The 17,286-nt window shown below is 43.2% G+C and overlaps 1 protein-coding gene across 1 annotated transcript in view; it reads left to right on the top strand.

The window, feature by feature from the left end:
• Positions 1-17,286, top strand: part of LOC126412968 (myrosinase 1-like) — a 91,104-nt gene that overhangs the window by 55,430 nt on the left and 18,388 nt on the right. The window contains exons 6-8 of the mRNA XM_050082860.1: positions 7,503-7,597; positions 7,842-7,989; positions 12,251-12,369. Of these exons, the coding sequence (XP_049938817.1) occupies positions 7,503-7,597; positions 7,842-7,989; positions 12,251-12,369 (362 nt within the window). The remainder of the gene's footprint in view (positions 1-7,502; positions 7,598-7,841; positions 7,990-12,250; positions 12,370-17,286) is intronic.

Here is a 17,286-nt window from a genome sequence, read left to right as displayed (position 1 = left end):
AAGATTTTAAACAGTGCCATATCCCATTTCGGTCTTCAGAATGTGTGGACTCAGGATGGCAGAGTAATCATTAAGACAGCAGCTGGAAAGAAGACAGTCACAAACATGACAGAACTGAATAGTATTAAGTGAAGCTACTCGAGCCAAAAGTGCAAACTTAACACCATTTGCAATTGTAACAGCCCCAATACTCAGATATAGTCTTGTAATTGTATTAATTTTTTAATTATACCCATATTTGTACCTTCAACTAATTGTTTTTGTAACTGTATTAACTTTTCACTATTTTTTTGTGTCTGTAGCTCTAACCATTACTTAATTTTAGTTACTGCTAATTCTTTTTTCATTTTCTCAGTTTATTCTCTTCGATTCTGAAATAGTTCTATTGCAATTATTAGTCTCTCCTTTAGTTCATTAATCACCCATCTCTTCGGTTTAAATTGTTCATAACAAAAATCACTATCAGTATCACTTTAGCAAATTTCAAACTAATTGTAGCTTCCTACGATAATCACTACCAGTATCACTTTAGTAAATTTCAATTTAATTCTAGCTTCCTACGATAATCTATTAATTACTAAGCTTACTTCTCTCTGCTGGCAGCATCGGCCTCTTAAATCACCCCCTTCTCCCTTATTTCCACCCTAAGCTGTTTCAAATACGCTAATTACATTTCTCCTCGTACGACAGAGGATACACAGTGACACACAGCCGTCACTATTTTGGTCATATTCTCCTTGCACAGAATACCACTAATCCATTTTCTATACTCCCGCAACCTCAGGAAATCTTTAGCAGGCGCCTTTCTTTCGGCACTCGCGGTGTCACAAACAGGGCGTGCAAAATCTTGGACACCCCTGTGGTATGTCACTTGGCGGAAGCAGCGGCCAGTGCCCCTCGCGGCAGATAGTGCCTAACAAAGGGACAAACCAGTCTGCCACCCTACTCCAGGCAGCTCGGCAGAACTCGTCAGAGCTTTTAGCAGCTCACTGCAACGTCCAGTCTTTACCTGCGCATTACGAAGAACTAAGCCTCCTCTTCAACCAACTAAACTACCACGTAATCCTCTTATCCGAAACGTGGTTGAAACCACACATATCCTCTGCATCTTTTCATCTCCCAGGGTACACATTTCTTAGGGCAGACAGATCAAAAAAGCGAGGTGGCGGGGTCGGCGCGTATATACGAACAGATCTCAAAGCGAAAGTCTTATGTACGTCAAAACCTGCTGAAGAAAAAGAGGCTGAATTCATGTTCATTGAAATAAATATACAAAGTCGGAAATTCTTGACTGGCGTCGTGCACAAGCCGCCAAAAATAAGCTCAATGAGTTCTTTCCAGTCGGAATTACATTCACTTCAGTGTCAATACGAACATGTCATCGTAATGGGTGACTTGAACATAGACCTGCTAAGAGACACTCCCTCCGCAATAAACCTAAGAAGACTGTTTAGTTGCAATAGCATGAACATTCTTCCATTACAACCTACACACCATACAGCGCACAGTCATACTCTTATAGACGTAATCGCAACGAAACAGACTGACAAAGTAAGAGATGTTGGTCAAACATCGGCCCCTGGCCTCTCAGCACATGATGTAATATTCCTGGCCTACTCTGTGCAGCCCCCAAGGATCAAATCGCGTTACATAACTTGTAGGAACATGAAACATATTGACCTTGACGCTCTAACAGCCGATTGCTCAGAAATCCTATGGCATCAAATAATCAGAAAACCCACAATCGACGGCAAAATTAATGACCTTGGTGATAAACTCACTGCCCTCTATGACAAACATGCACCTGTGCGCACAATCCGTGTAAGAAAATCTCCTGCTCCATGGCTGACAGCTGAATTACGTCAAATGATGACTAATAGGGATGCTGCCCACAGGCGTTTCAAGGCAGATCCGAAACCCGAGCGTTTCGAAGAATACAGAAAGCTACGGAACAGAGTGAAACAATGCATTCGCAATGCTAAAATCAGGCACGCTCGCTCCCTTGTATGCAGCGATCTGACGCCCACGACTCTATGGAAGAATCTCCGTAGCTTGGGGGTCGGAAAGGCAAAATCGGAAACTACTTTTCATGTGTCTGCTAACGAATTAAATGAATTCTTCTCTGCACCTCTGAATACCAGCACAGCTGATAATTACCGTCCACAAGAATCCCCAAACAGGATAACTAACAACGATACCTTCCATCTAAAACATGTAACAACAAATACGGCAAGAAAAGCAATAATGAGAATCTCTTCTGATGCAATAGGCAACGACAGTATCGGTATAACCATGATTAAGAATGTTGCCGATATCTTAGTACCTGTCTTAACTGACATATTTAATTTTTCCCTCGTGAACGGAATATATCCTACTGCATGGAAAAGAAGCCTAATTCGACCCATCCCTAAGCTCGAAAACCCGCAACTGCCTAGTGATTACCGACCAATTAGCATACTGCCTGCTGTTTCCAAAGCACTTGAATATATTGTTCATGACCAAATCACTGAACACTTGCATGAATTCAGCCTATATGACAAATTTCAATCCGGTTTCCGTAAACATCACAGCACAAACACTGCTCTAATTAAAGTAACTGATGACCTGAAATATGCCATCGACAATCGAAAGGCAACAATATTGACGCTACTGGACTTCAGCAAAGCTTTTGACACTGTTAACTTTGACATATTGCTCAGAAAAATGCAACAGCTTAATTTCTCTGATAGTGCAATGAGATGGTTTGAAAGCTACTTAAAAGACAGACAGCAATGTGTTGTCTGCGTAAATGAAAAATCTTCCTGGAAACATGTTTCCTCGGGAGTGCCACAAGGATCAATCTTAGGACCACTTTTGTTTTCTTTATATGTCAACGATATTTCGTCGGTTCTGTCCTCCTGTAAATATCATTTCTATGCCGACGACCTCCAGCTCTACCTAAGCGTCAGACCTGAAGATGTAAACACTGCAATCGCTCAGATGAATGATGATCTGTCTTCAGTAGTGAGATGGGCGAAAAACCTGGGGCTTAAACTAAATGCAAAAAAGACGCAAGTAATCTTAATAGCCCATCAGAAATTAATAAGTTCAGATTTTCGCGAACGGCTACCTCCTATTCTGCTCGACGGTACTCCAATACCATATCAGAAAACAGTGAAGAACTTGGGTGTAACTTTGGATGAGCATCTCAACTGGGCGGAGAATACAGTCGCAGTGTGCTGAAAGACGTCTGCTTGTCTCTATGCTCTCAAAAAGTTTCGGAACATATTTCCACAGGACTTGAAACGCCAGCTCGTGCAAGCACTCGTTCTACCGAACCTCCACTATTGTGATGTGATTCAACAAGGCATGAGTAGTGAAAACAAAAGACGGCTAGAGCTAACCATGAATGCCTGTGTGCGTTACACCTGCAACATTCGCCGATATGATCATGTTAGTGCTTCATACTCCGAGCTAGGGTGGCTGCGGCCGGACAAATTGCGTGACTACCACACTCTATGTCTACTCCACCGACTCCTCATCGCGCAAGCACCCCAGTACCTTGCTTCAGAGATTAAAAACCTGTCATGTCATCATAATCGAAACACGAGGTCACTCTTATTTGGTATCCTAACTGTGCCCACTCACAAAACAAAAACTTTTGCAAACTCCTTCTCAGTTGCCGCTGTCCGCCTATGGAACAAACTGCCCCTTACCTTGCGCAAAATTCGATCTCCTGCTGCTTTTAAGAAGAAGTTGAAGCATTTCCTACTATCATCCTCACAAAGTTCTCCACAAAATTAATGTACAAGGACAATCCCCTCATCTGTCAAATAGCAAAGCTAGCGTCTCCTATCTTGCTCCTGAGATGCCTTCCTCTTCATCTTTCTCTATTAGCCACGCAATCTTCTTTTCCTTTATATTTCCTTAATTATGTTTCATCATGTCTCTATTCTTCTCCTCCCTTCACTATGAGTCTCCCTCATACTCCGTGCTGCCGGCACTCCTATCTAAAATCTGTCTCTTCAATAATGTCTAATTATAACAGTACTTGTGACCTAAGAATATAAACTCTATATGTATGTATTTTTCCAGGTGTACCTTTCAAATTGTTTATTTCACTTTTTGTACTAGATGTAGTTTAACATGCCTACTAAAACATATGAATGTAAAATAAGTAGAATGCCTGGTTAGATGTAAGAGAGGGCCTGATGGCCCTAATCTTGCCAGGTTAAACAAATAAATAAATAAATAAATAAATAAATAAATAAATAAAATGACTCTTTCATATAGTGTTCATTAAAAAATGACGATCATTCCACTTGGAACCTGTGGAATGGTACATTAGCTTATTTCTATTAGTTGTAAATATTCGTCATGTATTGTTGTTTTTCTGACATGTTCTACATCCTGGAGGACCTCCTCACTACGGATCAATTGGAATGAAAGTAAATCTAATGTGATCTAAGCCTACGTGTGAAGCACGTGAGATACATCTTTATAAGGGCGCCATAACCCTTGTCTTAGGAGCTCTCGAAACGTAAATATAAATTCCTTAAACACAATTTAGTGACATCTAGATTCACAGGCAATAACAGAGCCACACTAATTGAGATATTAACTTCCCTACGACCCACCTACGTCAAAGCATTTTTCTCATGTTTTATGTTCTATAGATAAAATTAACAATTTTATTGTAGTCACTGCTAACTTTCTGCCTTTTTCTGAGCTATGACGTGATAATTCAGATTTTACTGCAAAAATATCTTACCTTAAGAGTGAATTCTGCAAGAAATCTTCAGCTCCGAACTGGACACGACGGGTATTGGACGTGTTAAGCGTGCTTAGCTCTGATTTTGTAGCTATCTGAATTGACAGGATCTCTTAGAATGCGGAGAACGTACCTGAAATGACATCATTACATTTTGGAATTGCTAATAGTTATTCTAATGGGACCATTTTTTTCCCAGAATGCGTGAAACCGTTCCACCAGTTTCCTCCCAAATAAAGCACGTTTGAATGTAGTTACTACCGTTGAACAAAAACTTCGAATCCAGTTAAAACTTCCGGGCTGAGAGGCCGTGGTCGATGTATAAAATTTCCACCTTTGGCAGTTGCCCGGCGACCTCAGAAGATGTCTCCCGCAGATGGAGACGAAACGTAGGTGGAAGTTTTATTCAGCGACCACGGCCTCTCAGCCCGGAAGTTTTAACTGAAGACAACACCGGCCGCGAAAGCCTACATTGTGTGATTAAAAACTTCGACTGGCAAAGCTATACCTCTATGTAACACCAATATAAACTGTCCAGTCACATTAAGATTAAGGGGGGTAGGGGGGGGGGGGGGGTAGGACGTCAAACGGGCCGACTTGGAGCAGGAGAGGCACCACAGGACATTTTAATTTCCACTGTCTATACTTTTACAATAAAATTCATAAAACTTTGTCAGCATGACAGGAAAGGATTCAGAATTCACACTCATAGCAGCGGAAGTTCGAGAACATAACGAAATAATTTTTTTTACACCTGCAATTTCATCATTTTTTTCACTTACTAATGGCAGTATTTGTTGCTATAGGTACACTTTTCTTCATAAGTAAGAGAGATTCTTCGATGAATTATGCACAGCATACAAACCATACTTAAAGGTGTATGAAACTCTAGAATTTTCCAAATCTATTAAAAACTGTGGTAAAAAATGAGGTAATTAACTATAAAATTTGTGTTTTTCTTAACCATGAAGTTTAAAATATAGCAGTGCATTCATGTTTTCATAAATTAAATAAATTCTAGAGTTTCATACAGCTGTGAGTATGGTATGTACGATGTGCAAAATTCATCGAAGAATCTCTCTAACTTATGAAGAAAAGTGTACCTATAGCAACAAATGCAGCCATTAGTAAGTGAAAAAATGATGAAATTTCACACGTAAAAAAAAATTACTTTTTTAAGTTTTCGAACTTCCACTGCAATGAATGTGAATCCTGAATGCTTCCTGGTGATGCTGACAAAGTTTTATGAATTTACTTGTAAAAGTATAGACAGTGGAAATTAAAATGTCCTGTGATGCCTCTCCTGCTCCAAGTCGACCCGTTTGACGTCCTATCCCCCTTTAACGCGACCACATGTCCAAAGCCTGAGTCACCACGTTTTGCAGCGCGGATCGCTGCGAGGCGAGACGTGTACGGAGAGCGTCAGTGAGGTTCTGGACGGTGGAGCCGTGACCACTCCAGTGCTGCGGTCAGCCGCTATAGGTTTCTCGCTTTAGAATTCATGGTGCATACAGCCCAATCGAGGTGGTCCCACAGATTCTCGGTTGGATTTAAACCCGGGCAGTTTGGCGGCCAGGGGAGCACAGTAAATTGGTCCTGGTGCTCTTCGAACCATGCCCGTAAACTGCGAGCTGTGTGATACGTTGCATTATCCTGCTGGTAGATGCCCTTCGGCCGAGGAAAAACAAACTGCCTATAGACGTGGACATGGTCCCCAAGGATAGATACATACTTGTGTTGATCCATTGTGCCTTCCAGAATGAAGAGATACCAACGCAACGCTACGAAAACATTCCCCAGTCCATAACGCTCCCTACTTCGGCCTGGACCCTTCCGGCGATTGTTGCAGGCTATTTGCTTCCAGACCTTTCACCTACACGCCAGCGGCCATGTGTCCGATAGTTCATAAAACGGGATTCATCTGAAAAGGCCACCTGCCGCACTCAGTGGACGTCCATTTTGCGGTACTGGCAGGCTAATTCCAGCTTCGTCCCGATGAACAGCAGTCAGCGTGGATGCATGAATCAGGTGCTTGCTACCTAGGCCCATACGCAGCAACGTTCGCTAAGGGGTGTTGAGACACTGTTGACAGCAGCTTGGTTCAGAATGGTTCAAATTGCTCTAACCATTATGGGACTTAACACCTGAGGTCATCAGTCCCCTAGACTTAGGCCTACTTAAACCTAACTAACCTAAAGACATCACACACATCCATGCCCGATGTAGGATTCGAACCTGCGACCGTAGCAGCAGCGCGGTTGCGGACTGAACCGCTCGGCCACAGCGACCGGCAGCTTGGTTCATCTGGACGGTCAGTTGTTCTATGATTGCACGTCTTTTCAACCGTAAACATTTTAACAGCCGTCGTTTACGCCCACGCTGCACCACAGTTGCACCTGCGCCTGTTTTGGATAGCGCCAGTTTGCCATGCAAGGTGTACTTTAAGCACCTGGAGTGCGAACAGTTTACAAACTTCGCCGTTTCGGAAATGATTCCACCCCTGGCCCGAAAGCCATTACGACAGCAGCTGCACTGTTTTCCGCGTCCCCCCAACATTCTTTATACGCCCTCCACTGGTAGTGCTGTCCCCCCTGCTCACTGTTAGTGGTTATTGCGCGTTGACGTCGAATGTAGGCGTAGATCACATTAACGTGACTGGACGGTGTATTTTAATAGTAGACTCTGTTTTCATCCTGGCACAAACATTATGATTGCTGGAGTATGTCATTAATTTATTCATATTTCATTTCAGGCAGTGTGGGAATCACACTTAACATTCAGAACATAGAACCAGCTAGTAATTCTACTGAGGACTTAGAGGCAGTCGACAGATACATGCAGTTTGAAGTAAGTATAGCGTGAAGGTTGTTTTACGACCTTTATGCTCTGAACTATTGGTTAGAGTGTAGCTGGCATCATTAAAAATAGACTCTTATTATTACAGTGCCACATACATATGGCTAACACAAACACTTTTCTGCATCTTAGTCAATATCATGCAAATAAAATGGCATTCATGCTAAATTTTCAGTCGCTTAATTATTAAGTTTGGTGGCTGTGACAATAACAAGTAACATTTGCTTTTCTGTAGGATGGCATCTTCGCACATCCGATCTTCAGTGAAGACGGGGATTATCCGGCAGTCGTCCGACAGAGGGTAGACGCCAATAGCGAAGCGGAGGGCAGACCTCGCTCAAGGCTGCCAACTTTTACTCAGGAAGAGATCGAGTACCTTAGAGGTGAGTACTGTGACTGTCCAACAATTCAACACTGACTCTCATTATTTCATTACGAAAAACATTTTCGTAGTTTAGTCGTGTATTGACATAATTAATTTAAAAGTGTTATAAAGTAATGGATAACATCATAAACTATATACTCAATTAAGTCAAGCTGTCCTCATCGTGGTTTGTCGACCTATTGTGGGAGAGAGCCCTTCTTTCGATAACTGTATTGTCTTATCTCAGCTTCGTAGGAGGAACCACGTTTTAACATGGTGTCAAAAATGGTTCAAATGGCTCTGAGCACTATGGGACTCAACTGCTGAGGTCATTAGTCCCCTAGAACTTAGAACTAATTAAACCTAACTAACCTAAGGACACCACAAACATCCATGCCCGAGGCGGGATTCGAACCTGCGACCGTAGCGGTCTTGCGGTTCCAGACTGCAGCGCCTTTAACCGCACGGCCACTTCGGCCGGCTAACATGGTGTCCAAACTAAGGTTATATTATAGGAAAAACTGAGATTCATTCGAAGCATCTTATGGAAATGTAATTCATCCACTGAAGGAGTGGATTACAACATGTGGTGTCACTGCCAGACACCATACTTGCTAGGTGGTAGCCTTTAAATCGGCCGCGGTCCATTAGTATACGTCGGACCCGCGTGTCGCCACTGTCAGTGATTGCAGACCGAGCGCCACCTCACGGCAGGTCTAGAGAGACGTTCTAGCACTCGCCCCAGTTGTACAGCCGACTTTGCTAGCGATGCTACACTGACAAATACGCTCTCATTTGCCGAGACGATAGTTAGCATAGCCTTCAGCTACGTCATTTGCTACGACCTAGCAAGGCGCCATTACCAGTTTATATTGAGATTGTTATTAACGTATCAACAAGAGCGATGTACACCAATTATGGATTAAAGTTAAGTATTCCAAGATCTTCGTACTTTATTTGCAAGTCTCAAGACATTGTCCTGTTCCTGACCTCACGCCAGTCTGCGTGAGCTTAAACGCGTGCCTTTCGGCTACCAGTCATAGTGGATTGGCTGTCGGGCCAGTCCACTACACAACAAAACACCTTTTCGACTGATTCTTGAATATTGCTCTTAAGTCTGGGGCCCTTACCAGAATGAATTAACAGAACAGAAAGGGAGATCCGACGAAGACGGCGAAACGTCAATCCTCTCAAACGGCGCTTGCCGAATGCCCACCTGTGCTAAGAGAACGAAACGGCAGCCGGCCAGTGGTACACGATGGCCCAGGTACCGATCAGTTTCGGGGCCCCAATACTAACCTCCAATTTGACGCCCTAACGGAACCGCCTTGGCCACAGTTCGGCCGTTACGACCAGCAAATACACTCCTGGAAATGGAAAAAAGAACACATTGACACCGGTGTGTCAGACCCACCATACTTGCTCCGGACACTGCGAGAGGGCTGTACAAGCAATGATCACACGCACGGCACAGCAGACACACCAGGAACCGCGGTGTTGGCCGTCGAATGGCGCTAGCTGCGCAGCATTTGTGCACCGCCGCCGTCAGTGTCAGCCAGTTTGCCGTGGCATACGGAGCTCCATCGCAGTCTTTAACACTGGTAGCATGCCGCGACAGCGTGGACGTGAACCGTATGTGCAGTTGACGGACTTTGAGCGAGGGCGTATAGTGGGCATGCGGGAGGCCGGGTGGACGTACCGCCGAATTGCTCAACACGTGGGGCGTGAGGTCTCCACAGTACATCGATATTGTCGCCAGTGGTCGGCGGAAGGTGCACGTGCCCGTCGACCTGGGACCGGACCGCAGCGACGCACGGATGCACGCCAAGACCGTAGGATCCTACGCAGTGCCGTAGGGGACCGCACCGCCACTTCCCAGCAAATTAGGGACACTGTTGCTCCTGGGGTATCGGCGAGGACCATTCGCAACCGTCTCCATGAAGCTGAGCTACGGTCCCGCACACCTTTAGGCCGTCTTCCGCTCACGCCCCAACATCGTGCAGCCCGCCTCCAGTGGTGTCGCGACAGGCGTGAATGGAGGGACGAATGGAGACGTGTCGTCTTCAGCGATGAGAGTCGCTTCTGCCTTGGTGCCAATGATGGTCGTATGCGTGTTTGGCGCCGTGCAGGTGAGCGCCACAATCAGGACTGCATACGACCGAGACACACAGGGCCAACACCCGGCATCATGGTGTGGGGAGCGATTTCCTACACTGGCCGTACACCACTGGTGATCGTCGAGGGGACACTGAATAGTGCACGGTACATCCAGACCGTCATCGAACCCATCGTTCTACCATTCCTAGACCGGCAAGGGAACTTGCTGTTCCAACAGGACAATGCACGTCCGCATGTATCCCGTGCCACCCAACGTGCTCTAGAAGGTGTAAGTCAACTACCCTGGCCAGCAAGATCTCCGGATCTGTCCCCCATTGAGCATGTTTGGGACTGGATGAAGCGTCGTCTCACGCGGTCTGCACGTCCAGCACGAACGCTGGTCCAACTGAGGCGCCAGGTGGAAATGGCATGGCAAGCCGTTCCACAGGACTACATCCAGCATCTCTACGATCGTCTCCATGGGAGAATAGCAGCCTGTATTGCTGCGAAAGGTGGATATACACTGTACTAGTGCCGACATTGTGCATGCTCTGTTGCCTGTGTCTATGTGCCTGTGGTTCTGTCAGTGTGATCATGTGATGTATCTGACCCCAGGAATGTGTCAATAAAGTTTCCCCTTCCTGGGACAATGAATTCACGGTGTTCTTATTTCAATTTCCAGGAGTGTACATACAGACTTACTATGGAAAAAAGCCTTACAAAAGAGGAGGAAAGGCTTACTTCCGCAATCTTCATTCCTGCCCTATCTACAAATCAAGTAACACATTATACACGCATTACTCTATCGAAAACAGAAACTCTGCGTATCACATCATGGAATTAATTCAAGTGCTTAATGAAAATGAAACGCCAGGCTGCCTACAGCAGAAAGCTTTTCACTTGAAAGGACAATAAACCGTGACAGATGAAGCAAGAAGACATAAAAAGCAGACTAGCACAGGCAAAAACGGCATTCCTGGACAAGAGGAGTCTACTAGTATCGAACATGGTCCTTAATTTGAGAAGAAATTTCTGAGAATGAATGTTTGGAGGGCAGCATTGTATGGTAATGAAACAATGGACTGTGGGAAAACCGAAAAAGAAGAGAACCGAAGCGTCTGAGATGTGGTGCTACAGAAGAATGTTGAAAATTAGGTGGACTGATAAGGTAATGAATGAGGTTGTTCTCCGTAGAATCGGTGAAAAGTGAACACATGGAAAACTCTGACAAGACGGAAGGACGGGATGATAGGACACGTGTAAAGACATCACAGAATAGCCACCGTGGTACTAAAGGAAGATGTAGAGGAAAAAAACTGGAGAGGTAGACAGAGGTTGGAATACACACAACGAATATCTGAGGACGCTGGGTGCAATTGCAGCTCTGAGATGGAGAGTTTGGCACAGGAGAGGAATTCATAGCGGGCCGCATCAAACCAGATAGAACACTGATGACGCAAGAAAAAAGATTCAACACTTAATTAAAACTCCTTACTCGCTATATAAGTATAATCAACCGCTTGGACAGCTGCTTGCTACCATAAAACAAAGGGGAGAAATCTCATGAATGGCGTCTACCCCGGAATCTTGTAAATTCTATTTTATATGTTTTCATATCGTAGCTGTTGCGCCAACGTTATCCTGATACTGAACGAAAAAGCGCCTGAGAACACAACTTTTCCTTGTACAGCTTTAGAAGGAGATCCGGGCACGAAAGGAGACTAGCCCTGTTCCTCCAACAGACAGTAAAACCACATTTTTGTTCGCTAAGGTTGGCAGCGAGCCGATATTCAGCACCAAACTCTCGGTCTTGCATCTTCGGAACTAGGGACCCAATGTATCGAAAAGCAAAACAACGAGGACTGTGAGGAAATGACATCACATTAACGGTTTAAGAGAGGCGACGGGATTCGATCTACGCCTGGCCACTGTTCTATAAAATGCACTAATACATAACGCTTAGGGCTACATATTTAAGGAAAAAAGCACGCCGCGTATGTATTGCATGCGTCTCACAAATATTACATGAAAGTATAATCCATTGCGTGTCTTGGAGGTACTCTGGTTGTTTATCGTGATCTGCTGTTCGTGCTAAGTACTTAAAATGGTCGGGTAAGTATTTTTGTTGCATAGACTCTGGAGAGATAATCTATAAACCTTACGTTTTTTTGTTTTTATTTCAGGGTCTGCTGACTTCTTCGGACTGAATCACTACAGGACGTACTATGCGGCGGCCGGAGAGACAGGACCAGTCCCTTCAAAGAGGAGAGATTCTGGAGCGTACACCATAAGCAGCAACGAGGTTAGTTTGCAGGCTGTTCGAGAAGCGTTTCACACAAACAATTCGTCCTCACTGGGATCTTTTTGTTTAAACAGGTTTCAAATTGCTTTTGCCGTGTACGTAATATCTGTGTCTGCAAAATGATGAACTGCGATTTAAGAGCATATTCAGTGGGCTTTAATACAAGGCTTAAATAAACGATTTTCCCGTAAGTTTCTTTCCGGGGTGATGTACGGTTTCCCTTTAGGATGAAAACAGTTGCAAAACTTTTCTGCGTGCATTCAGTCGGCTTGTTTCCGGGAGTTCCTGTAGCGGATAGTACTCCTCCCTCGCCAGTCATAAACAGTAAAAGATACACTCCACGGACCGATTATGCAACGTTTTTTAGGGAACTGCCACCAACATCGAAGCGGTGGGCAAATGTTTGTTATAACACCTAAGGTGTTGACGTACACGTACCTCAAACGTCTTTATCGTTCACGACTTCCACCGATCTGAAATATTCATTCCAGATCTTTGATTCCGTATTTCAAAATGCTCATTTTAGGAGCATCTACACACATAAAATTTTGACCCTAAATGTGTGAAACACCCTATGTGTTATTTCATATCTCATCCACTGCACTCCTTTAGACCTCGGCGAAAACTGCGTTTACATTATGTCTCGCAACTAATCACAGCGGGATCTTTAATTTCTAATGTCACAGTAAACAGTGATTTATCCGATTAGCAGCCAAAAAGTGTGGCAGATCAGATACGTCCATATTGCATAACAATAAATCTTCCTTCATTTTCTTGTCCACTTCAGCTACGCGCCTGCGGAATTAATTACTCGCTAGTCTGCGTCTTACTCTAATCCACTCTGCGTTTACGACGAGGTTAAAGCTTTATCTGATCCTTCTCTCTCGGCTTATATCAGCTGTTTCCTTTCTGTCCAACGGGGGACCAATATCTCTGTCACAGCATAAACTATGTATGCTCTGCTCATTTCTTTCTATTTATGTTTTCTTACTTTCATCTAATCTACTGTCTTACCTATTATCCTCGATCTTCGTCTGATCAGTCAGCTTCTTCTCCATAGCGATTCCTTCTGTACTGTTGATACACGATCCTGTTAGAATCCATTAGTCACATTTGAGAAGAACGTAATGCTCAAATTTCTTAATACAGTGTTAACAAAACTGCCATTTCTCAAACTCCATATAGTCTTTACTATATATATTGATATTATGATCATTTTGATAGTAATTATTACTAACATAAATAATTATGTGCCATACAAATTGTAATGTTGCCCCACTAAGGATGTTTGCTTAGGTATCAGAGATGGTCTCAAGGCCTAATCTTGTTAATCTTGCTAGATGAAATAAATCCATGCAGATAAATAAGTAAATAATTAGTTATGATGCAAAAAAGACAGCCAGAGTTGCAACTAAAATGGATGTTTATTTAGTCGGTGACCGGCTTCGAGCTACGTCCATTCTCAAACCAATCAATGTTTGCCAAGTAAAACGTCTATCAAAACAGCAGCAAACAAAGTGAGAACATATACGTACGGTCCCAACTAACGTTCGTTAAAGATCGTTGTTGTTATATTGAAGAGACTATATTGGATCTACTGCGACACAGACTATTGTTCACGAGCATTTAGGCCTAACCAAGACACGTGACAGTTGGGTGGCACATTCGCCGACAGTAGTTCAAAAACCACACAGGAATGGATTGCTGTCGGCATATGCTTGACAATTTCGACTAAGAGCGGCCCAAAGACACAATATTGTCACAGGTGACGAAACATGGAAACATCATTATGACCAGGATACGAAGAGGCGCTCTTCATATGTGCCTTCGATGTGAAGAACTCCCTGATGAAATTTCGGAGAAGTAGGAGCTCTGGAAAGAAGACGGTGGCAACTTTCTTTACCAAGAAGAGTCATCTTGGACCTTCATCCTTGACACACGTGGCACAGTCAATACTGAATGTTATGTGACTGAATTTCTGCCGGAAGTATTCAGTACACAGAGGTCGCAGAACCCAGATACGAAGAGTGGGCACCTTCTGCATCACGACAATGCCTCCGTACTCACGAATGCCATAACTATGAACTTCCTGGAGCAGGAAAAAGTGCGTTTGTTACCGTACCTACACTGTTCACTTGACCTAGCCCTCTTCGACTTCTTCCTGTTCCAAAAGACGAAGAAAAAAATCATGGGCAATGTTGTTCATCTGATGTAGAGGCTGTCGCGACTACAACAATGCTCTAAGTGACTTCCCTAAAGAAGCTTGATTGAGGTGTCTTCGAAGAGATTTCGAAGGATGAAAACATAAGTAAGCGTTCGTGGAAAATATTTTGAAAAGTTGTAATACTTATATTGTAAATGAATTCTCAATTTCTGCTAAACATTTGCCATAACCCTCGTACAGAAAGTGAATAAATTTCCGCTCAGGTAGACATGTAAATCAGGCAAACGCCATAAATGGACATCTGCACAAATCGATTGTTCAAGCTACAAAGCGGTAGCCTTGGTTACCGAGGAAGAATTGTTTTCAGAGAAGAATTTGAGGAGATAATGGTGGACCGGCCAAGATAGACACGAAGCCCACGAAGCACACGCCTACTACAGTTGTCCAAGTTTATATGCCAACTAGCTCTGCAGATGATGAAGAAATTGTTGAAATGTATGATGAGGTAAAAGAAATTATTCAGGTAGTGAAGGGAGGTGAAAATTTAATAGTCATGGGTGACTGGAATTCGACAGAAGGAAAAGGAAGAGAAGGAAACATAGTAGGTGAATATGGATTGGGGCTAAGAAATGAAAGAGGAAGCCGCCTGGTAGAATTTTGCACAGAGCATAACTTAATCATAGCTAACACTTGGTTCAAGAATCATGAAAGAAGGTTGTGTACATGGAAAAACCGTGGAGATACTAGAAGGTTTCAGATAGATTATATAATGGTAAGACAGAGATTTAGGAATCAGATTTCAAATTGTAAGACATTTCCAGGGGCAGATGTGGACTTTGACCACAATCTATTGGTTATGACCTGTAGATTAAAACTGAAGAAACTGCAAAAAGGTGGGAATTTAAGGAGATAGGACCTGGATAAACTGAAAGAACCAGAAGTTGTACAGAGTTTCAGGAAGAGTATAAGGGGGAAAGAAATACAGTAGAAGAAGAATGGGTAGCTTTGAGGAATGAAATAGTGAAGGCAGCAGAGGATCAAGTAGGTAAAATGACGAGGGCTAGTAGAAATCCTTGGGTAACAGAAGAGATACTGAATTTAATTGATGCAAGGAGAAAATATAAAAATGCAGTAAGTGAATCAGGCAAAAAGGAATACAAACATCTCAAAAATGAGATCGACAGGAAGTGCAAAATGGCTAAGCAGGGATGGCTAGAGGACAAATGTAAGGATGTAGAGGCTTATCTCACGAGGGGTAAGATAGATACTGCCTACAAGAAAATTAAAGAGACCTTTAGAGAAAAGAGAACCACTTACATGAATATCAAGAGCTCAGATGGAAACCCAGTTCTAAGCAAAGAAGGGAAAGCAGAAAGGTCGAAGGAGTATATAGAGGGTCTATACAGGGGCGATGTTCTTGAGGACAATATTATGGAAATGGAAGAGGAGGTAGATGAAGATGAAATGGGAGATATGATACTGCGTGAAGAGTTTGACAGAACACTGAAAGACGTAAGTCGAAACAAGGCCCCAGGAGTAGACAACATTGCATTAGAACTACTGACAACCTTGGGAGAGCCAGTCCTACCATCTAGTGAGCAAGATGTATGAGACAGGCGAAATTCCCTCAGACTTCAAGAAGAATGTAATAATTCCAATCCCAAAGAAAGCAGGTGTTGACAGATGTGAAAATTACCGAACTATCAGTTTAATAAGTCACAGCTGCAAAATACTAACGCGAATTCTTTACAGACGAATGGAAAAACTGGCAGAAGGCGACCTCGGGGAATATCAGTTTGGATTCCATAGAAATGTTGGAACACGTGAGGCAATACTGACCCTACGACTTATCTTAGAAAAAAGATTAAGGAAAGGCAAACCTACGTTTCTAGCATTTGTAGACTTAGAGAAAGCTTTTGACAATGTTGACTGGAATACTCTCTTTGAAATTCTGAAGGTGGCAGGGGTAAAATACAGGGAGCAAAAGGCTATTTACAATTTGTACAGAAACAAGATGACAGTTACAAGAGTCGAGGGGCATGAAAGGGAAGCAGCGGTTGGGAAAGGAGTGAAACAGGGTTGTAGCCTCTCCCCGATGTTATTCAATCTGTATATTGAGCAAGCAATAAAGGAAACAAAACAAAAATTCGGAGTAGGTATTAAAATCCATGGAGAAGAAATAAAAACTTTGAGGTTCGCCGATGATATTGTAATTATGTCAGAGACAGCGAAGGACTTGGAAGAGCAGTTGAACGGAATGGACAGTGTCTTGAAAGGAGGATATAAGATGAACATCAACAAAAGCAAAACGAGGGTAATGGAATGTAGTCGAATTAAGTCGGGTGATGCTGAGGGAATTAGATTAGGAAATGAGACATTTAAAGTAGTAAAGGAGTTTTGTTATTTGGGGAGCAAAATAACTGATGATGGTCGAAGTAGAGAGGATATAAAATGTAGACTGGCAATGGCAAGGAAAACGTTTCTGAAGAAGAAAAATTTGTTAACATCTAGTATAGATTTAAGTGTCAGGAAGTAGTTTCTGAAAGTATTTGTATGGAAGTGAAACGTGGATGATAAATAGTTTGGACAAGAAGAGAACAGAAGCTTTCGAAACGTGGTGCTACAGAAGAATACTGAAGATTAGATGGGTAGATCACATTACTAATGAGGAGGTATTGAATAGAATTGAGGAGAAGAGGAGTTTGTAGCACAGCTTGACTAGAAGAAGGGATCGGTTGGTAGGATATGTTCTG

This window comes from Schistocerca serialis, chromosome 7, assembly GCF_023864345.2.
Source record: "Schistocerca serialis cubense isolate TAMUIC-IGC-003099 chromosome 7, iqSchSeri2.2, whole genome shotgun sequence".
Classification (NCBI taxonomy): Eukaryota; Metazoa; Arthropoda; class Insecta; order Orthoptera; family Acrididae; genus Schistocerca; species Schistocerca serialis.
This window is presented reverse-complemented; position numbering and strand designations above follow the sequence as displayed.